The sequence below is a fragment of the Nematostella vectensis genome, chromosome 6 (genome assembly GCF_932526225.1).
Source record: "Nematostella vectensis chromosome 6, jaNemVect1.1, whole genome shotgun sequence".
Classification (NCBI taxonomy): Eukaryota; Metazoa; Cnidaria; class Anthozoa; order Actiniaria; family Edwardsiidae; genus Nematostella; species Nematostella vectensis.
This window is the reverse complement of record NC_064039.1, coordinates 5,622,353-5,646,004: the sequence shown is the minus strand read 5'-3', so window position 1 is coordinate 5,646,004 and position 23,652 is coordinate 5,622,353. Positions and strand designations below refer to the sequence as shown.

The 23,652-nt window shown below is 42.7% G+C and overlaps 1 protein-coding gene across 1 annotated transcript; it reads left to right on the top strand.

The window, feature by feature from the left end:
• The first annotated feature begins 7,385 nt into the window (after positions 1-7,385).
• On the top strand, positions 7,386-11,386 carry LOC5521423 (homeobox protein Hox-C4). Its single transcript, XM_032366733.2, has 2 exons — positions 7,386-7,963; positions 8,324-11,386. Exons 1-2 carry the CDS (start codon positions 7,591-7,593, stop codon positions 8,716-8,718), a joined length of 768 nt encoding a protein of 255 aa, XP_032222624.1. The 5' UTR covers positions 7,386-7,590; the 3' UTR covers positions 8,719-11,386.
• Positions 11,387-23,652: the final 12,266 nt, after the last annotated feature.

Here is a 23,652-nt window from a genome sequence, read left to right as displayed (position 1 = left end):
CCCATGCGGATGTATCTTTTTCTTTACTAAATCGAGTTTCATATGGGTGTAAAAAAAGAATACGCATAAATTCTAGACGAAACTCAAAAAATGGACATGGTAGTATTCTACTAACACGGGTACTCTCTGAATACTCGAGGCTTATATCGCTCAGTTTTTTCTTCTCCAAATCAAAAGCTAAAAATAACCGTTATAAAGTAATTTATTAAGCTAAAGGCTTATATCGCTTAGTATTTTCTTCTTCAAATCAAAAGCTAAAAATAACCGTTATTAAGTAATTTACTAAGCTAAAGCTTCATGAAAATGCCTTATCGCGAAAGTGTCTACTGCACACTCACTCCCAAGGAACAAAAGAAGAGAATCCATCCAATTTTTCCATCCTGATTGCGATAAAGAGCCAAGTATCCTCACAATCATGATGACAAGTGAAGAAAATACACTTTAAAATACTTAATGAGAAAGTCTAATTTTCGGTTGAGGCTAAGACGTTTATATTTTAGGAGCATTCAAGCCTGAAAATGTTTTACGGATGTTCTTAGAAATTTCAGTAACATTGCAGCCTGAAATATACACAGCTATTGTATATAAAATTTTGATACCGATAAAGTATGGACAAGAGTATTACACAAACAATAAATAACAATAGTAGGTCGCTAGTATGAATACTATTTGATTATGCAACACTCAAACATATAGTTCGCTGTCTCTGATCCTAGGTATGGCCTTGGCATGTTCTTAGAATTTGGTGAAATCTTAGGCTGGACGTGCTTATAAAAAGGTTCTTAGAAAACGAGAGTAGCACAAGTGATAAAAAATATAATTGCTTAGCACCTTGAAGCTGGAAAAGCTTGTGAACAAGAACTACTGCACTTAAAACTGGAATTGTAAATTTAACAAATAACGTATATATATGTGTAGAAGAAGGTCTATTCTAAAAGGTTGGTAGTTTAAAATCTAAAGAATCAGCTTTTCAAAAGGGTGTCGTACTTTGTTCAACAAAGATCTGTTGTATCTATTCTATGAATAAACCACAATTTAAGTCTGAATCTGAGAATGAACAAGTGATGGGAGAGCGATGATGTTAAAAGGGATTTGCGATCGATAAAGCTATGAAAATGAAGCAAGTGTTTTACCAGCATGATAGTTGCTAAAGACCCTTTCGCACAATCGTAAAAATGAGATATATAAGTGATCCTAACTGTGCCAAGAAGTCATCAAGCAGGATAGAATTACATCTAATTTCTTTTTGAAAACTTTATTAGATTGCTTCATTAAAGCTTTACCCGTAGCTTTCCAAAGACTTTGTAATTAAAAAAGGTAGGTGGATGTTAAGTAGAAAAAGTATATGTGGGTGGAACGTTGTGAGCATACCGAATAAAGCGGCAATGAAAATTTAGAAACAACATTTTACTGCTGCTTATAGCACCTTACGGAGCAGGTAGAAAAATACAATGCAATACTTGATGAAATAACCATTATTATTAGTCACTCTTGAGAGTAATAAGATAAGGTATATGGAATATCGGATAAATGCTAAGAATACTCAAAACATTGAGTAGACAAAACTTCTAATAACACAGTGCTGCTTTGAGCCTATGGTATTAATATTACAACAGGTTTGGAAGAATCGCCATATTTTTATTGCTGTCCCACCGCGAAGGAACAAACAGGCAAAGCAATTCAACGAGCCCCACTGCTAAGATTGAAAATTCACCTATGAGGACCAGCGGGCCCTAAAAACACATGCCGGCGAAACACAATGAAAGTTCGCTTGCCGACTCGATGAGCGGCACAGTATTACATGTTGTTCCATTGTGCTTTGATGGATTTAGCTGCAAGTTCTCGTGTGATCGTGGCGTAGGGTATACGACTAAGAAGGGGATCCCCACCAACTCGGTCATGCGAACGATTGGAAGAAACGGAAATGTTACCTTAATACATCAACAGTTGTATCGTGGTTCCTTTATTCTGAGATGACTGTAAGATCTTTCACCCCGTATTTTTCTAAAACGCGAGTATTCATGTCGACTCTTATATCTTCTTATTAGTTGTCTCTTTGTTTCCATTAGTACAAAAATGTAGGACGATTTGTATTCCTTGTGGTTCCTCTAAAGAAAAAGAAAACAAACAAACAAACAGCAACAAAGAAAATAAATAAAAGGAAACAAAAAAGGCAAGCTGAGAACATTTTCAAGACAAAGTATTTTTGGTTGAAAATAATCAATAAAGCTTTGTGAAATTAAAAAATAAAATTAACGTAACATTTTATAGATAGAAACTCAAAGTTAAACTCGAAGTAAAACTCAAATGTTTCCTAAAAAAACGCGATTTGAAAGTAATGCCGTGACCTGAAATCCACGAAAATCCATTTTACTAAATGGTTAATCCATCATCCCGCTCTTGTAGCCTGGCAACTTAATGACCTCTTTTTCCGCCGACACAATGGAGAAAAAAGGGACTGATGTGTCGAGCTCCTTAACTAATAGCAGTATCATTGCCAAGTAGAGATACTATAAAAACAACTTGCACTTTGGGGATGCAACTCGAATAATACGCTTTTTGTTAAACGATAATTCGGTTTTGTGGGACTACCGCAATGTAAGAAAATGTAGTAAAGAAATACACAAATGTCTTAACAACATTGTAATCATCTGGTAAAAGTCGCTTAAAATTATTCTGGAAATATTTTATTGAACATGTTAATATAGGAATACGTCGTTTCTTTGGTTAGAAACTAGCCTAGAAACCGTGTTTTTCCCGCAAAATGGTGTTGAGCCACATCCTCTGGCTATTGTTTTGAGGAGGTATTGTGGCGTTGTATAGCAGGTATAGTTACTCCCACATGTGCCAAGGATCTGAGCCAATACTCTTAGAGCCCTTAAAGTTTCTCTTAGCGGTAAACACCCGACTTGCATGTGTGTCGGTGGCGCACTTCTCTCATACGAGTCCATGTAGACCAAAAACCAGGAAAATTAAAGAGTATATCAATAAATATCCGTCTTCTTAATGGATCGTTGCACAGGCTTTGCCTGCTAAGTAACTCAACAAGTTCTAATACCTATTCTTGCTAAAACGATAATCGAATTGGGACCCGCAGTTAGGCGATTCAAATGGTCAGCAAAGATATATTGCAGGACCTTTAAGGTAGTGGGTTATAATTTCGAAGCACCAAAAGCAGTATCAAACTGGGTAAAAAAGAAAATGTAAACCACATACTTTTGGTGTTCATGTAAAGATGACTCCATTGTAAGGATCAGAAAAAATAAAACATCAATATTGTAAATCGATAAAGTATAGCAATACGGGGTTTAATAAATTTGATATTCATTTTTGAAAAGGGGAATTAGAGTTTGGATTACTACAAACCAGATAACACAAATACTAGCGATCAAATAGTGTATTATTAGCTCCGCTATGTGATTTATGAAAAGATGAGCGAAATCCTATTTTCTGATAGTCATGATAAAAATCGAAAGAACATATTATTTTCATGCTACACTAAGATATTCTAAAGGCTCCAAAATTGTTATTGCTATCGTTAAAGGAATAATAAAAAAATAATTGGGCTCATTGCAAATTACAGAATGATTAGAAAAACTGGAAATCATGAATACATACCAGCGAAGAAAAATAAAAAAATGAAATTTCCAGTAAAGCAAAGAGCAGTGTTTAAGCCATCTGGCTTTTATCGTTATTTATTAGAAATAATATTATAACCTTTACAATTAGGAAGCCTGTAATCAAAGCCACACTAAGTATTTTTGGATCAGAATATTGCGCTTAGCAGTGAAATGGTTTCGAAATGGTTTGATTTTAGAAAAAAATGTATTTTCAAAAAGAAAAACATTACAGGTGCTAAGGTGGTCTTATCAAATGTTTGATTTAACTGAAAGGCCACTAGGGTTTTATGGAGTAGAGGTTCCTAATCAAATTTTAAGGATTTCGTATCAAAGGAAAAAGAGCGAAGTCATAACTAACATGTATATGATTTTGCTGTAAAAAGATCACCATTAAACATACGAGCATTAGAAAATGATGATTATATGAACCTCAGCTTTTAAGTAGACCTGAAACAAGTGCTAGTTACACATTACTGTTCTTATCCAACAACAAAAATGTCGAACACCTCCGAAAAAAGAAGATAAATTTTAGTTTAACATTTATTAGGAAGTGCTTTATTTTAATATCATTATCTCAGGCAATAACTAAAGAGAATATTTGTTAAAGTGGCTTCGTGATCAAATCTAAGCTCTCTCTTGCATTTTAGAACTGACGCCAGTTACCGAATGGGCTATACAATTCTCCGTGGGCCTTCTCAAGACCTCGAACACGTAACTACTGATGGCCTTCTAGAGTTTGATGAAAACACATAAGTGAACGATGAAAGCGTCGATAAAGAGCTTGTCAAAACTTCTGAGTTGGTAACCACAACAAAGGGGCTAGGTACTTGGGTTATGTTTTCGCTACTGGTGTTTCAGAATACAAGGTCCATAAAATAAAGTACTTAAGTCACTTGGTTTCTAATGCCATAGGAATATGCTAGGATAGAGTAAGTGGCTTTTATGCGCTCTCAAGTTTTTATTGTAAGGATGTCAGATGTGTGTAAGGGCTCTCTGCACTAGCTCTCCCTCGTGCTTGAAAGACTAGAAGTTCTTTAGTGGAACAAACAGTGTTAGGAAATGCTCCTAGACGCACTACCTCCTTGCAAGCCAGACTCACACAGAGCTAGTGTCAGGGCGATATAAGCGAGTCTAATAATCTTTTGCGTGCGCTTTCCGTGGTGCATATAGTGGTTTTGCACAAGAGATTATAGACTTATCTTATCGGTAGCTGTCTGTACTATGACCAAGCTCGAACAAGTTTTAAAGGCTGTAAAGGTCATACACAACAACTTTGGTGAGCATTATTAAATTTTTGGTATTTATTAACAGTTTTTACTCGTCGTGATTTCTTCTTAAGCGCAAAGATGTATAGATCCCGTAAGTTTACGCCGATAGTGGATCTCATCAAGAGATAATTCTCATGTCTACGCGACGATTTTCGCATATCTACACATCTAAAGCTTTAGCTACACGCGGGCTGGATTAACGAATAGATAGCCCTCAGCCATGTACGACTCAGATTTCACTCTTTTTCTCTTCTCAATGGTTCTCTCAAGAGGATGTTGTGAGTGCGAACTGGAGTTTAATTGTTGAAAGTCACATCGAATCGTATAGCGGATAGCAAACAAAAGGTCTAATTTTATTACAGGTTACATATGCATGACAAAGACACGATAAGAGGGCCTCTCTGGGGTTGAATTCCCTAAATGCGTGGCTACTTCACATTGCATCAATGAATTCGTTAGATCGATATTCCAAGCGTCTACCTGACAACTATAAAACTATACCGGCAATCCAATCTTGACAGACTTTAGTTCATTTTTACCAACGATTGTCCCAAAGGGATTTATTAGTAAGCGAGTGCTAATTCGCCTGATAAATATTTAATATTTGTCAATGGTATTGTTCGGTGAATTAGGAGGGAGGAGCAGTAAAGCGATCAACAGAACAGAAATATATGCAAAGTTAGGCAAATATTGGGTGCTATATATTGAGTATGGCTGTGTGAAACACACTGCTACCGCAAAACAATATCACTTCCGGCGTGTCATTCACTTTTACGATCCACGTAGAGAAACCAACCCTTTCAGAAACATCACAAAGTGTTTTTCCAACGTTTTAACGCCAAAATTGTAAACACTGGTTTGGGGGCTTTCTGTCCGAAGGTGTGAAAAAGCACCATTAAAAGGCTTAAGGGCCAACACGAGCATTACTGACTCGATCTACGTTTTTCAAAATCAAGGGGTAGGCACTTAAGGGGCATCGTATTAGACTACCTAGACAACAACCTGATGAAGAATTTCAGTAGTGAACTATTAACGAGGTTAAAATGGTTAAAGAAGGGCAATAAATAGTCGGAGTGGGGCTAAAGTCTGTTGATTGGTCGCACATGCGCCACCTGCATCATCACCCACATCTGTATGGAACTGCTCAGTTTGCAGGAGATATAAGCTTTGACGGTCCCTGCTCAGTTTGCAGGAGATATAAGCTTTGACGGTCCCTGCTCAGTTTGCAGGAGATATAAGCTTTGACGGTCCCTGGTTTCGCAACCCGTAAAAGCGCGAGCACGTACTTTTTCGTGACAAGAGGTTTACCCACAAAGTCCTAACAAGGCCAATGTCACGCACTTAAAGAGGGAGGACAACTTTTCACGCTGTTTTCTCGTTTTTTTTTTTAAATTTGTTTAAAAAAAAAAATGATTTGCCTCAGGGGCTAGAAGGCGTTGACTTTTTCAGGCTTGTTAAACACGACAAGCAATGATCGGTTCTACATTGTGATCTCATCAACTGTGGGAACTCAGTGCTCATTAGAACTGACTTTATGTCGTCCTATTTTGACTGTTGTTGGATTCTAGTTGTTGTTTACGTGCTGCAGTATACAATGTGTCTCATTAGACCTATATGGGGACCATTGTTTGGTGCTTTATTTTCGTTTGGGATGGCAGTCCTTTGATGACACCTCTGAACAAACTCCCTAGTTTCGACGCGCAATATAACAACGGCCTTGATTACAAGACTTTGAAACTAGATGACGAGCTAAGCAACGCCCACAGGAATATTCAAAACACTTTATAACACAGCGTCCGAGAGCTGGCTTTCGCGAATTATTCCTGCAAATAATATCAAAAAAGCGTGCGAGGTCTTGACTTTAGTTTGTTTATAATAGGTATTTATAGGCTTTGGTTGAGCCATCGATTGAACTAACAATCAAAGCAAACTTCCGTTAGAGACAATTCAAGGCATTCTATTACTTTGTAAAAGTCAAAAGCTTCGAAACAGTTTAAACAATTTGAATATTCTCATGGGGCAGATGTTTCTACGCTTTACCAGTGCGTTAACAAAAAACGACAGAATTGATGTAAAAAGAATAGGTGTTTTACGACTTAACTTGAAATTAAAGTGTTTCTAGGGCGGTTTTAAGGCGTTTTTGTGTCAAGGCTAACAAAAAGGCAAGTACAAGTGGTCCAAGTCTCAATAATGACAAATGATTTTATATTTTACTGAATTAACAGTCACTGTGTGTTTCACGTAACGTGTTTTGCTATTGTCACATAGTCTTCTTATTCAAGCGCCATTTTGGGGTATACTTTCAAATTTGGACCATTTTGTGTTTTCCTAACTAAGATGATTTTCAAATTAGAATAAGGATATTAAGTCGACAAGTGTTCGTTTCGGTAATAAATCTTCCTTCATCGAAATACGTCATTGTAACGCAAGGTAATCATGGAAGGTATTTAACGATTTGAGCTCGAATGGTTCGAGTTTAGGGTTATTAAGTTGTTGGCTAGAGTTCTTTTCTGTTTAAGGGAACTATATTGGAGGTTTTCACGATAATCAGGGGCCCTTTGAATGCACCTCCCAGACATTGAGCCCAGGTGACATTTGTCACGCTTGTCTGGCGTTTTGCATTATTTATAATATGGAGCACGGCTTTTATAAATACCCTTAGCTGAAAGACTCTAGCACCATTGGGGACTAGAGCGCACATCATGCAGTCAACTCAAACATACCCGGCGTATTACGGCACGGCTACCGAAAAACCTCAATCGCATGTTCAGTCACTGGACTTTCCATACTCTCAATGCCGAATGCAATCGCCCAACTACTACGGGCAAACTTCTATGCCGAATTTTATGGCCGCTATGCCAAGCAACACTCATTCGACCCAAGTCAACGGCTATAGCCCCGAGCCTATGCAGTCATTCCAGGGACAAATGCCGAATACAAACAATACAGCAAGTCCAATAGATCACCAGAGCTACTTCTCAGGTAGCGCTGAACCAGGGCAGAACTGTTCGTTCCATCAGTACGCTTGGCTTAAAAGTACCGCTCCTGATAACTGGTGGCCGAACTCCACGACAGGTACGCCTCTCTTTTCACGCTTGTTTCGTGTACTCGCATCTGAGTACGCTCGCTACCACCTTTATACCAAACACACGTACCAAGAACATTAGGACGACATTAGAACCTGTTAATCGCTGGGCGCTACAGCCGTTTACGGACTGTAGGTTCACGACGAGTCATCCATAAATAGTCGTTTTGTCGCGCGCGATGAGCATTAGGTGAAACACTCTAACGAACCATAAAACCATAGTTAACCTCAACTGCTATTAGACTGCGCTGAGCACAATTGGAGTGTTTTGAGTTGCGCGCAGAGTTTATGTTTTGACGACAGGTTACTTAAAGAACTTTGCGCTCATCTTTTGATCTTATTTTGTTTAGGGAACTCCGGCTGGAGTAATCGAGCTGAGGGCAAGCGCAAGAGGACTGCGTATACGAGAAAGCAACTTCTGGAGTTAGAGAAAGAATTCCACTTTAATCACTTCTTAACAAAAGAGCGGAGATCTGAAATGGCTTCGCAGTTAAACCTCACGGAAAGGCAAGTTAAAATCTGGTTCCAAAATAGGCGGATGAAATGGAAAAAATGCAATGCGCAAGCCCTGACAAAAACCTCCAAGTCACCATCGCAGGGTGGCCTTTCAACATCGGGAAGACAGGACTTACATAATATGAACAACTCCACGACGCCTTCACAGCACAACTCAGAACAACTAACTACTACGAATCAAATCTCCAACTCTCAATTGCAGAACTGTATGGGCTTCAGGGGGCATTAGGAGGGAATGCGCGTTAAAAAAACTGAACCTGAAAATCTAAGATCCTTTCCAAGACAAAATGTAGATACGCATATAAAAAGACCGTAAGTCATTATAATAGTTTATTCAACAAAAAAACGAAAGATTTTTTATTATTATTAGAGATAGAATAGTCGAATTTAAAGTCTTTCCCTGCTCCTGGAGATCTTTAAAGAGCAAGTCTATATGGTTCAATATTTGGAATATGTCGCCCAGTTAATCTTTTTTTAGAGGAACTTTTTACCTCATAATGACCATTATTTAGAAATTCAAAAATTATTATCTATGATAGGTGAGTCGAAGCTGTACATATTGTGAATAAATGCTATTGACAGAAGAACCAGATATATTTCTCAGCACCGATGACTTTTTAAACGAGAATTAAGAGAAAGAACGCTTTACGTAGAAGACAAACCGCGAAGAACACCGTGAAACAGTGAACTTTTGAATTCCTTAAAGTAAATAACGTACATCACAATTAGCCCTACTAAACTTAATCAAACTAACTGTAGATTCATCCTAAGCGGAAGAATTTGAGTATAATTCGCCTCTTGGTCGGTTTGGAGTAAACAGAAATAATGTGATTTCAAGTCAAGTACCGCAAAGAGAAAGTTCTAGAGCCGAAATTTCTAGTTCAGTTTGTCGTGGGAAGATGCGAATTTCGGAGAGTTAAAAGCATGATTTTTTCCCCTAGCTATTTTATAGAGCTAAGTGGCTGTACAAGATAGAGAATGTTTCCGAAAACAACAAGTTGTGGTTGACAAACAGATTAGAACGACGAGTCTCCTCGACGCTCCTCCTCCGTGAGAAAACTCTGCTGGAAAACAAGACCCGTTAATAAAAACCGGTCCTTCCATTGGTACCCTGTATTTTCGAGTTATACCAACGAATTAATTGGAGAACCCGAAATGGTATATATAATTTGCGTTTTCCAACCATTGGTTAGAACAAAGGAACAAATTTGGCATACCTTGGGTTTGTCCGAATAGGTGTTAGACTAAGGCGCGAAATTGCTCTAAATGTGAAAATCTGTAAAAACAATCAGAACAAATTATAAATTAACACAATAGCCCCAACGTCAAGGCCAAGCGTCCAACAGCTATACCCAAACAGACTATTCTTTGTTCCCTCTTTGGGGTTTTTCTTTACTATGGCGGCGTTAAAGTTTTAACAATCGTTGGTACATTTTCACTTAACCCATATAGCGGCAATGTAACGTTTTCCAAACGGAAACCGGCAAAAACATGATGAATCATTTTGTCGAACAAATATTCCTTTTCGGCGATGATACCCAAGATTTTATAGTCGGTCTATTTGTACAACGGAACACAAGACGAGGCAATATATTTAAATGTTCAGTTTACAAAATGACTGAACAGCTGCTTCATATTCTGGTTCCCACAAAGCAAATCTTCGTCGTTCGTAAATTACTGAAGATCATTTTAACGTTTGGGCCAACTATTAAAGCGTAGTTCTCGTTTAACAAAATCACGAAACAAATGTATAAGAGCAAGAGGATTCGCCCAACACATACATTCGTTTGAATGAGCAGTTGTATGAGCCCACATTAGGGGGGTTGATGGAAAAAAGAGAAAAGGAAGAAAGCCGACGTTCTACTACGACATTTAAAACAGACTAAAAAGTAAACGGCATCTTACAATTTCCAGTTTAGTTTTTTTGGTCGAAACCAAGTGGAGTACGCACGCCTTTATTTTTTAATAGAGAATAGCCTTTCCTTACATGCCTAATTGATTTCTTTGCTAATAAACAAGTCCAGGAAGAAGTTTAAGTACACTCTAAAGTTGAATTTCAATAAATGGATGAAATACTAGTTCACACCTGCGGAGACATTATCGGGTCGCCTCATTAGAGCTATCCTTCGTTATGTTGTTGGTGCATGTGAAGAAAGCAATCCAGATGATTACGTCGCGATAGAGGCCACAGACAATGCGTCTTTACGATCGCAACGCATCTTTCCGCTCACATTAAACCCCCGTTATCCGAAATCTCTTTAAAAGATAGCGAAATATCCCTATGGTTTCCTTTCAAAGAAAGTTAAGCTGCGCTTTAAAAACCCAATGAAATAGGTTTCAAATCCTATTTTACTCCAAATAAAATAAAGGGCTTTTCATTTAAGCCAAGATAATAAGAACTGATTTCTGCTTTATGTTAAATCTGTAGTGGGATGGTATGTTTGGTCTACGAGGATAGAGTTGTTCTTGGTGATAGTAATCGCCGCGTAGTTGACAAAGTGTGGTCGCCTTTTCGTCACATGGCTAATCCTGCCATGTTCTACAAGAAACCCCTTGACTCAGAACGGAAGAGCCACAAAGCCGATGCCACCAGCTTCGTATATTTGTGGGGAAAAAGTTACTCATAACAAACGAAGGACGTTTTCATATCCAATATCCCATTTAATGCTTTTTTGTTATTTGAAAAAACATAAACGCACTTGCATCAAATAAAAACATTTTTTTAGAGTCTTAAAGAATTTCCAAGTTGGCAAATCTCGTGTATTTTGTTGGTCCTTATTTGGTATTCATCTTGTGAAAGACCTCTTGACAGGTATCTAAGATCGAGTGAATTTACATATGTCATCTAAGAGCAATCACGCTCAGCTCATTGCTAGAGTGGTTCACAAGCACTGATCTAAAAAAAAAATCCTAAAGGTTCTATAGCTTTTATCATTCCTCTACGCTTGATTTAACGCTAGAATATTCGTCTTCACCTGTGTTTCGTCCGCAACATCGGACACATCCCTAGAAATTTTATCAAAATCTTCAAAGAAGGTCTTTAGAGAACAACACTAACGCGAAACGTCAATCCATAATTTTTATTTGGGCTCCCACTATTGAAAAGGTTTTGCTTTGTTGCTCCATTGATTTCTTACTCAGCGTTATGTTAATCCAAGTGACTAGAGTGTGAGTTGAAACACTAGCGCCTAAATTGAGAGGAAACGGCCATGGGATCAAATGGGAATTCATTCTTGAACTTTTTTTCTAGCAAAGGGGCAACGCAAACATCGAAATACGCCCGCAAGGCGAACCGCACTTTCTAAACTTCAAGATTTTGGTAAACATCAGCACTATTTCGTGTTCAACAATGTGTTTAGTGTTAAAAACATTACGCTATTGTTTGCTAATGGATGGTGAACAAAGCCCTATTCTCATGCGGTGAAAGGTAACAATGCCCTGCTCCACCTACTTAGTTCTCCATGGAGTTTTACGCAAATGCATTACCGTTAACTTAAGCTGAAAAAGGTATGCATTAATAATTACACGAATTCTACGAAAATTGGCGCTTTACTTGTGAGGAAAACAAGCCAAGTACGTTAAAACCGTTATATACCCTTAATTCAGATCACAAATCGTATTAAAGGTGAAACAAGTTGACACCTTTTATAAACAAACAATTTTTTAATTATTCTCTCGGCAAGTGCATATATAAGGCTATTGGCATGGAACCAAGTGACAGATCTACTCACTCGATGGCATACTTGAATTTAATTGACAGCTTCCCCGCCCATTTGGTTTCTAACTTTTCTATCTATCTGGCATTGTTTTCGAAATTTTAAAATTACACGCAGACTCACTCAGTGAACCCAAACACACGATTTTATCTTTGAGTCTTGAAACGTTATCATGAACATGCAAATTTGTTGTTGTCAGCGCGGTTCTATATGGAGTACTAAAAAAATTGCTAAAAAACCTGATGACATTAATAGCTCTCGAGTTAATCCTTATACAGTTATGTCTCCTACACAGAAGCGGCCGGAAACGGATTGAAGCACTTGACACTAGAGACTTGGGTAGAAACCCCAAACACACAACAAAAACTCCGGAGGAGTTTAACTAATACCAATGACTGCCAACAAAGAAAGGAACACATGATCGACAAAGCACTTGAGATTTCAAGCGCCATCGATCTCAATTTGTCAAAGTCGCCCTTAAAACGTAATCTAAGTGACATTTCATCGAGCCCGAGTTGCACTTGTAACTGATGCGCACAGAGTAGATGTCCACAGTTCAACAACAATGTATTTACATAACCTCTCTCGGATTGGATGAGTATAAATGACTATGCTCATGTTTCTAATTGGCATCCTGGGGCATCGCTTTGTGTTTGAGTTCAAAACATGTAAACACACATTTATGACACGTTTCAATATTGCCTATCATGCAAAACGTGCACAAGTTTCTTCTAATGGCAAAGTTGGACCTAATTCTTTAGTGCAACCAAAGAACAAAAATACACAAAAACGTCTCGTAACAAATACGCTAGATGTAAGCCTTATTTTTTTTAATTGTTGTAAATTTTTGGTCCTTATTTTGCAACAGGATGATGATCATGACAGAAATAATAACCTTAAAAGACAGAAAAGTGTAAGAGTCCAATTTAATTGCAGATTTTATTAATGCAGTTTATTCTGGAATAGACTTTGCTTCCAAATGTTCATCAGTAAAACAAGCTCATATTATCATCCCCCACTCATCCAGAAAGTTTGTATTCTGTAATTGCCCCCACCCTTCTGAAATAACACTCCCGAGGTACTACACTTGATTCAATATTACTTTGGAAATATTTTATCCTCACCATAATCGTCACCAAGAGTGGAGAAAACAATACTCGTCTGGATAGCCAACTGTTTCAAAAGGCTTAGCAGGCCCGTACCCAGGATTTTTCTTGGGGGGGGGGGGGGGGGTAAGAAATCCGAAAATGTGGACCTAATTTTACCTGGGGAGGGGGGAGGGGAGTTCTCTGATAAAAATCTAACCACCTCTGAAAGAACAAAAATGATTTTTTATTTCAGTATTTCCACGTGACGTTTATTGTCGGATTTGGCTACAGCAGAGTGATCTAGCTATGATTTATAGTTTTGTATACGAATACCACATCTATTGAGAACAAAAAGTGGTCTTTCGGCCTTTTGTGGAGGGGGGGAGGGGGTGCGCTCGCACCCCTCTGGGTACGGGCCTGCTTAAAAAAAACCTTTGGAATTTAAAATACTTTCTCATAGGATGAGAATAAGGAAAGAGGGAGTTGTGATAAAATAAAATCTACCCTACCTGGTAGGTGCACTACAAAAAAAAAATCCAAAAGGTTGCATATCGTCCTAGAGGGATTATTTCGGCATTTTGCTAAAAAAAATTTCAAGCAAAAATAACGATCTTTACACAGAAGCATCCACTGACAGCTGCAATGGCTCCAACGTCGTTGATGCATAGTTTTATAACAGAATTGTTATACGGCCTGACATTGGATTTCAATGTAGCATTTAAAGTTGAATGGATATGGAATTAAAAACGGGCCTTTGGGAAGCTTAGAGCTTTTTTAAGAGAAGTGACGAAAATAATTTTTGGCCATTACTTAAGAATAATCCGTCTAAGTCTAGTTGTATATACAATGATCAGGCATTCTGGCACAACAAAAATCATAAATAAAGGTTGTTGTGTGTTATGGTGTAAGGGTGATGTATGGGTTTTACATGAGGTGTGGTGTATGGGTGGTACAAGAGGTGTGGTGTATGGGTGGTACACGAGGTGTGGTGTATGGGTGGTACATGAGGTGTGATGTATGGGTGGTACATGAGGTGTGGTGTATGGGTGGTACATGAGGTGTGGTGTATGGGTGGTACATGAAGTGTGGTGTATCGGTGGTACATGAGGTGTGGTGTATGGGTGGTACATAAGGTGTGGTGTATGGGTGGTACATGAGGTGTTGAGTATGGGTGGTACATGAGGTGTTGTGTATGGGTGGTACATGAGGTGTGGTGTATGGTTGGTACATGAGGTGTGGTGTATGGGTGGTACATGAGGTCTGGTGTATGGGTGGTACACAAGGTGTGGTGTATGGGTGGTACATGAGGTGTGGTGTATGGGGGCTACATTAGGTGTGGTGTATGAGTGGTACAGGAGGTGTGGTGTATGGGTGGTACATGAGGTATGGTGTATGAGGGCTACATGAGGTGTGGTGTATGGGTGGTACATGATGTGTGGTGTATGGGTGGTACATGAGGTCTGGTGTATGGGTGGTACACAAGGTGTTGTGTATGGGTGTTACACGAGGTGTGGTGTATGGGTGGTACACGAGGTGTGGTGTATGGGTGGTACATGAAGTGTGGTGTATGGTTGGTACATGAGGTGTGATGTATGGGTGGTACATGAGGTGTGGTGTATGGGTGTTACATGAGGTGTGGTGTATGGGTGGTACACGAGGTGTGGTGTATGGATGGAACATGGTGTGGTATATGGGTGTTACATGAGGTGTGGTGTATGGGTGGTAAACGAGGTGTGGTGTATGGGTGGTACATGAAGTGTGGTGTATGGTTGGTACATGAGGTGTGATGTATGGGTGGTACATAAGGTGTGGTGTATGGGTGGTATATAAGGTGTGGTGTATGGGTGGTACATGAGGTGTTGAGTATGGGTGGTACATGAGGTGTGGTATATGGGTGTTACATGAGGTGTGATGTATGGGTGGTACATGAGGTGTGGTGTATGGGTGTTACATGAGGTGTGGTGTATGGGTGTTACATGAGGTGTGGTGTATGGATGGAACATGGTGTGGTGTATGGGTGGTACATGAGGTGTGGTGCATGGGTGGTACATGAGGTGTGGTGTATGGGTGGTACATTAGGTGTGGTGTATGGGTGTTACATGAGGTGTAGTGTATGGATGGAACATGGTGTGGTGTATGGGTGTTACATGAGGTGTGGTGTATGGGTGGTACATGAGGTGTGGTGTATGGGTGTTACATGAGGTGTGGTGTATGGGTGGTATATGAGGTGTTGAGTATGAGTTTTACATGAGGTGTGGTGTATGGGTGGTACAAGAGGTGTGGTGTATGGGTGGTACATGAGGTGTGGTGTATGGGTGGTACATGAGGTGTGGTGTATGGGTGTTACATGAGGTGTGGTGTATGGGTGGTACATGAGGTGTGGTGTATGGGTGGTACATGAGGTGTGGTGTATGGGTGTTACATGAGGTGTGGTGTATGGGTGTTACATGAGGTGTGGTGTATGGGTGGTACATGAGGTGTGGTGTATAGGTGCTACATGAGGTGTGGTGTATGGGTGTTACATGAGGTGTGGTGTATGGGTGCTACATAAGGTGTGGTGTATGGGTGGTACATGAGGTGGGTGTATGGGTGGTACATGAGGTGTGGTGTATGGGTGGTACATGAGGTGTGGTGTATGGGTTTTACCTAGGTTATGGTGAATGGATGGTACATGAGGTGTGGTGTATGGGTGGTACAAGAGGTGTGGTGTATGGGTGTTACATTAGGTGTGGTGTATGGGTCGTACATGAGGTGTGGTGTATGGGTGTTACAAGAGGTGTGGTGTATGGGTGTTACATGAGGTGTGGTGTATGGGTGGTACATGAGGTGTGGTGTATGGGTGGCACACAAGGTGTGGTGTATGGGTGTTACATTAGGTGTGGTGTATGGGTCGTACATTAGGTGTGGTGTATGGGTGTTACAAGAGGTGTGGTGTATGGGTGTTACATGAGGTGTGGTGTATGGGTGGTATATGAGGTGTTGAGTATGGGTGGTACATGAGGTGTGGTGTATGGGTGGTACATGAGGTGTGGTGTATGGGTGGTACACAAGGTGTGGTGTATGGGTGGTACATGAGGTTTGGTGTATGGGTGGTACATGAGGTGTGGTGTATGGGTGGTACATGAGGTGTGGTGTATGGGTGGTATATGAGGTGTTGAGTATGGGTGGTACATGAGGTGTGGTGTATGGGTGGTACATGAGGTGTGGTGTATGGGTGGTACATGAGGTGTGGTGTATGGGTGTAACATGAGGTGTGGTGTATGGGTGGTACATGAAGTGTGGTGTATGGGTGTTACATGAGGTGTGGTGAATGGGTGGTACACAAGGTGTGGTGTATGGGTGGTACATGAGGTTTGGTGTATGGGTGGTATATGAGGTGTGGTGTATGGGTGGTACATGAGGTGTGGTGTATGGGTGGTACACAAGGTGTGGTGTATGGGTGGTACATGAGGTTTGGTGTATGGGTGTAACATGAGGTGTGGTGTATGGGTGGTACATGAGGTGTGGTGTATGGGTGTTACATGAGGTGTGGTGTATGGGTGGTACATGAGGTGTGGTGTATGGGTGGTAGATGAGGTGTGGTGTATGGGTGGTACACAAGGTGTGGTGTATGGGTGGTACATGAGGTTTGGTGTATGGGTGTAACATGAGGTGTGGTGTATGGGTGGTACATGAGGTGTAATGTATGGGTGGTACATGAGGTGTGGTGTATGGGTGGTACATGAGGTGTGGTGTATGGGTGGTACATGAGGTGTGGTGTATGGGTGGTACATGAGGTTTGGTGTATGGGTGGTACATGAGGTGTGGTGTATGGGTGGTACATGAGGTGTGGTGTATGGGTGGTATATGAGGTGTTGAGTATGGGTGGTACATGAGGTGTGGTGTATGGGTGGTACATGAGGTGTGGTGTATGGGTGGTAGATGAGGTGTGGTGTATGGGTGGTACATGAGGTGTGGTGTATGGGTGTTACATGAGGTGTGGTGTATGGGTGGTAGATGAGGTGTGGTGTATGGGTGGTACATGAGGTGTGGTGTATGGGTGGTACATGAGGTGTGGTGTATGGGTGGTAGATGAGGTGTGGTGTATGGGTGGTAGATGAGGTGTGGTGTATGGGTGTAACATGAGGTGTGGTGTATGGGTGTTACATGAGGTGTGGTGTATGGGTGGTACATGAGGTGTGGTGTATGGGTGGTACATGAGGTGTGGTGTATGGGTGTAACATGAGGTGTGGTGTATGGGTGGTACATGAGGTGTGGTGTATGGTTGGTACATGAGGTGTGGTGTATGGGTGGTACATGAGGTGTGGTGTATGGGTGGTACATGAGGTGTGGTGTATCGGTGGTACATGAAGTGTGGTGTATGGGTGGTACATGAGGTGTGGTGTATGGGTGGTACATGAAGTGTGGTGTATCGGTGGTACATGAGGTGTGGTGTATGGGTGGTACATAAGGTGTGGAGTATGGGTGGTGCATGAGGTGTGGTGTATGGGTGGTACATGAGGTGTGGTGTATGGTTGGTACATGAGGTGTGGTGTATTGGTGGTACATGAGGTCTGGTGTATGGGTGGTACACAAGGTGTGGTGTATGAGTGGTACATGAGTTGTGGTGTATGGGTGGTACATGAGGTGTGGTGTATGGGTGGTGCATGAGGTGTGGTGTATGGGTGGTACATGAGGTGTGGTGTATGGGTGGTACATAAGGTGTGGTGTATGGGTGGTACATGAGGTGTGGTGTATGGGTGGTACATGAGGTGTGGTGTATGGTTGGTACATGAGGTGTGGTGTATGGGTGGTACATGAGGTCTGGTGTATGGGTGGTACACAAGGTGTGGTGTATGAGTGGTACATGAGGTGTGGTGTATTGGTGGTACATGAGGTGTGGTGTATGAGTGGTACATGAGGTGTGGTGTATGGGTGGTACATAAGGTGTGGTGTATCGGTTGTACATGAAGTGTGGTGTATGGGTGGTACACAAGGTGTGGTGTATGGGTGGTACATGAGGTGTGGTGTATGGGGGCTACATTAGGTGTGGTGTATGAGTGGTACAGGAGGGATGGTGTATGGGTGGTACATGAGGTGTGGTGTATGAGGGCTACATGAGGTGTGGTGTATGGGTGGTACATGATGTGTGGTGTATGGGTGGTACATGAGGTGTGGTGTATGGGTGGTACATGAGGTGTGGTGTATGGGTGTTACATGAGGTGTGGTGTATGGGTGGTACATAAGGTGTGGTGTATGGGTGTTACATGAGGTGTGGTGTATGGGTGGTACATGAGGTGTGGTGTATGGGTTTTACCTAGGTTATGGTGAATGGATGGTACATGAGGTGTGGTGTATGGGTGGTACAAGAGGTGTGGTGTATGGGTGTTACATTAGGTGTGGTGTATGGGTCGTACATGAGGTGTGGTGTATGGGTGTTACAAGAGGTGTGGTGTATGGGTGTTACATGAGGTGTGGTGTATAGGTGGTATATGAGGTGTTGAGTATGGGTGGTACATAAGGTGTGGTGTATGGGTGGTACATGAGGTGTGGTGTATGGGTGGTACATGAGGTGTGGTGTATGAGTGTAACATGAGGTCTGGTGTATGGGTGGTACACAAGGTGTGGTGTATGGGTGTAACATGAGGTGTGGTGTATGGGTGGTACATGAGGTGTGGTGTATGGGTGGTACATGAGGTGTGGTGTATGGGTGGTACATGAAGTGTGGTGTATCGGTGGTACATGAGGTGTGGTGTATCGGTGGTACATGAAGTGTGGTGTATGGGTGGTACATGAGGTGTGGTGTATGGGTGTTACATGAGGTGTGGTGTATGGGTGTTTCAAGAGGTGTGGTGTATGGGTGTTACATGAGGTGTGGTGTATAGGTGGTATATGAGGTGTGGTGTATGGGTGGTACATGAGGTGTGGTGTATGGGTGGTACATGAGGTGTGGTGTATGGGTGGTACATGAAGTGTGGTGTATGGGTCGTACATGAGGTGTGGTGTATCGGTGGTACATGAAGTGTGGTGTATGGGTGGTACATGAGGTGTGGTGTATGGGTGGTACATGAGGTGTGGTGTATGGGTGGTACATGAAGTGTGGTGTATCGGTGGTACATGAGGTGTGGTGTATCGGTGGTACATGAAGTGTGGTGTATGGGTGGTACATGAGGTGTGGTGTATGGGTGGTACATGAAGTGTGGTGTATCGGTGGTACATGAGGTGTGGTGTATGGGTGGTACATAAGGTGTGGTGTATGGGTGGTGCATGAGGTGTGGTGTATGGGTGGTACATGAGGTGTGGTGTATGGTTGGTACATGAGGTGTGGTGTATGGGGGGTACATGAGGTCTGTTGTATGGGTGGTACACAAGGTGTGTTGTATGGGTGGTACATGAGGTGTGGTGTATGGGGGCTACATTAGGTGTGGTGTATGAGTGGTACAGGAGGTGTGGTGTATGGGTGGTACATGAGGTGTGGTGTATGAGGGCTACATGAGGTGTGGTGTATGGGTGGTACATGATGTGTGGTGTATGGGTGGTACATGAGGTCTGGTGTATGGGTGGTACACAAGGTGTTGTGTATGGGTGTTACACGAGGTGTGGTGTATGGGTGGTACACGAGGTGTGGTGTATGGGTGGTACATGAGGTGTGGTGTATGGGTGGTACATGAGGTGTGGTGTATGGGTGTTACATGAGGTGTGGTGTATGGGTGGTACATAAGGTGTGGTGTATGGGTGTTACATGAGGTGTGGTGTATGGGTGGTACATGAGGTGTGGTGTATGGGTGTTACATTAGGTGTGGTGTATGGGTCGTACATGAGGTGTGGTGTATGGGTGTTACAAGAGGTGTGGTGTATGGGTGTTACATGAGGTGTGGTGTATGGGTGGTATATGAGGTGTTGAGTATGGGTGGTACATGAGGTGTGGTGTATGGGTGGTACATGAGGTGTGGCGTATGAGTGTAACATGAGGTCTGGTGTATGGGTGGTACACAAGGTGTGGTGTATGGGTGGTACATTAGGTGTGGTGTATGGGTGTTACATGAGGTGTGGTGTATGGGTGGTACATAAGGTGTGGTATATGGGTGTTACATTAGGTGTGGTGTATGGGTGTTACATGAGGTGTGGTGTATGGGTGGTACATGAGGTGTGGTGTATGGGTGTTACATGAGGTGTGGTGTATGGGTGTTACATGAGGTGTGGTGTATGGGTGTTACATGAGGTGTGGTGTATGGGTGGTACATAAGGTGTGGTGTATGGGTGTTACATGAGGTGTGGTGTATGGGTGGTACATGAGGTGTGGTGTATGGGTGTAACATGAGGTGTGGTGTATGGGTGCTACATGAGGTGTGGTGTATGGGTGGTACATGAGGTGTGGTGTATGGGTGGTACATGAGGTGTGGTGTATGGGTGGTACATGAGGTGTTGTGTATGAGGGCTACATGAGGTGTTGAGTATGGGTGGTACACAAGGTGTGGTGTATGGGTGGTAGATGAGGTGTGGTGTATGGGTGGTACATGAGGTGTGGTGTATGGGTGGTACATGAAGTGTGGTGTATGGGTGGTACACAAGGTGTGGTGTATGGGTGGTACATGAGGTGTGGTGTATGGGTGGTACATGAAGTGTGGTGTATGGGTGGTACACAAGGTGTGGTGTATGGGTGGTACATGAGGTGTGGTGTATGGGTGGTACATGAGGTGTGGTGTATGGGTGGTACATGAGGTGTGGTGTATGGGTGGTACATGAGGTGTGGTGTATGGGTGGTACATGAGGTGTGGTGTATGGTTGTAACATAAGGTGTGGTGTATGGGTGGTACATGAGGTGTGGTGTATGGTTGGTACATGAGGTGTGGTGTATGGGTGGTACATGAAGTGTGGTGTATGGATGGTATATGAGGTGTGGTGTATGGGTGGTATATGAGGTGTGGTGTATGGGTGGTACATGAGGTGTGGTGTATGGGTGGTACATGAGGTGTGGTGTATGGGTGTAACATAAGGTGTGGTGTATGGGTGGTACATGAGGTGTGGTGTATGGTTGGTACATGAGGTTTGGTGTATGGGTGGTACATGAGGTGTGGTGTATGGGTGGTACATGAGGTGTGGTGTATGGGTGGTACATGAGGTGTGGTGTATGGGTGGTACATGAGGTGTGGTGTATGGGGGCTACATTAGGTGTGGTGTATGAGTGGTACAGGAGGTGTGGTGTATGGGTGGTACATGAGGTGTGGTGTATGGGTGTTACATGAGGTGTGGTGTATGGGTGGTACATGAGGTGTGGTGTATGGGTGGTACATGATGTGTGGTGTATGGGTGGTACACAAGGTGTGGTGTATGGGTGGTACATGAAGTGTGGTGTATGGGTGGTGCATGAGGTGTGGTGTATGGGTGGTACATGAGGTGTGGTGTATGGGTGGTACATGATGTGTGGTGTATGGGTGGTACACAAGGTGTGGTGTATGGGTGGTACATGAAGTGTGGTGTATGGGTGGTGCATGAGGTGTGGTGTATGGGTGGTACATGAGGTGTGGTGTATGGTTGGTACATGAGGTGTGGTGTATGGGTGGTACATGAGGTCTGGTGTATGGGTGGTACACAAGGTGTGGTGTATGGGTGGTACATGAGGTGTGGTGTATGGGGGCTACATTAGGTGTGGTGTATGAGTGGTACAGGAGGTGTGGTGTATGGGTGGTACATGAGGTGTGGTGTATGAGGGCTACATGAGGTGTGGTGTATGGGTGGTACATGATGTGTGGTGTATGGGTGGTACATGAGGTGTGGTGTATGGGTGGTACATGAGGTGTGGTGTATGGGTGTTACATGAGGTGTGGTGTATGGGTGGTACATAAGGTGTGGTGTATGGGTGTTACATGAGGTGTGGTGTATGGGTGGTACATGAGGTGTGGTGTATGGGTGTTACATTAGGTGTGGTGTATGGGTCGTACATGAGGTGTGGTGTATGGGTGTTACAAGAGGTGTGGTGTATGGGTGTTACATGAGGTGTGGTGTATGGGTGGTATATGAGGTGTTGAGTATGGGTGGTACATGAGGTGTGGTGTATGGGTGCTACATGAGGTGTGGTGTATGGGTGGTACATGAGGTGTGGTGTATGGGTGTTACATGAGGTGTGGTGTATGGGTGCTACATAAGGTGTGGTGTATGGTTGGTACATGAGGTGTGGTGTATGGGTGGTAGATGAGGTGTGGTGTATGGGTGTTACATGAGGTGTGGTGTATGGGTGGTAGATGAGGTGTGGTGTATGGGTGTTACATGAGGTGTGGTGTATGGGTGCTACATGAGGTGTGGTGTATGGGTGGTACATGAGGTGTGGTGTATGAGTGTAACATGAGGTCTGGTGTATGGGTGGTACACAAGGTGTGGTGTATGGGTGTAACATGAGGTGTGGTGTATGGTTGGTACATGAGGTTTGGTGTATGGGTGGTACATGAGGTGTGGTGTATGGGTGGTACATGAAGTTTGGTGTATGGGTGTAACATGAGGTCTGGTGTATGGGTGGTACATGAGGTGTGGTGTATGGGTGTTACATGAGGTGTGGTGTATGGTTGGTACATGAGGTTTGGTGTATGGGTGGTACATGAGGTGTGGTGTATGGGTGGTACATGAGGTGTGGTGTATGGGTGTAACATGAGGTCTGGTGTATGGGTGGTACATGAGGTGTGGTGTATGGGTGGTACATGAGGTGTGGTGTATGGGTGTTACACGAGGTGTGGTGTATGGGTGGTACATGAAGTGTGGTGTATGGGTGGTACATGAGGTGTGGTGTATGGGTGGTAGATGAGGTGTGGTGTATGGGTGTTACATGAGGTGTGGTGTATGGGTGGTACATGAGGTGTGGTGTATGGGTGTTACACGAGGTGTGGTGTATGGGTGGTAGATGAGGTGTGGTGTATGGGTGGTACATGAGGTGTGGTGTATGGGTGGTACATGAAGTGTGGTGTATGGGTGTAACATGAGGTCTGGTGTATGGGTGGTACATGAGGTGTGGTGTATGGGTGTTACATGAGGTCTGGTGTATGGGTGGTACACAAGGTGTGGTGTATGAGTGGTACATGAGTTGTGGTGTATGGGTGGTACATGAGGTGTGGTGTATGGGTGGTGCATGAGGTGTGGTGTATGGGTGGTACATGAGGTGTGGTGTATGGGTGGTACATAAGGTGTGGTGTATGGGTGGTACATGAGGTGTGGTGTATGGGTGGTACATGAGGTGTGGTGTATGGTTGGTACATGAGGTGTGGTGTATGGGTGGTACATGAGGTCTGGTGTATGGGTGGTACACAAGGTGTGGTGTATGAGTGGTACATGAGGTGTGGTGTATTGGTGGTACATGAGGTGTGGTGTATGAGTGGTACATGAGGTGTGGTG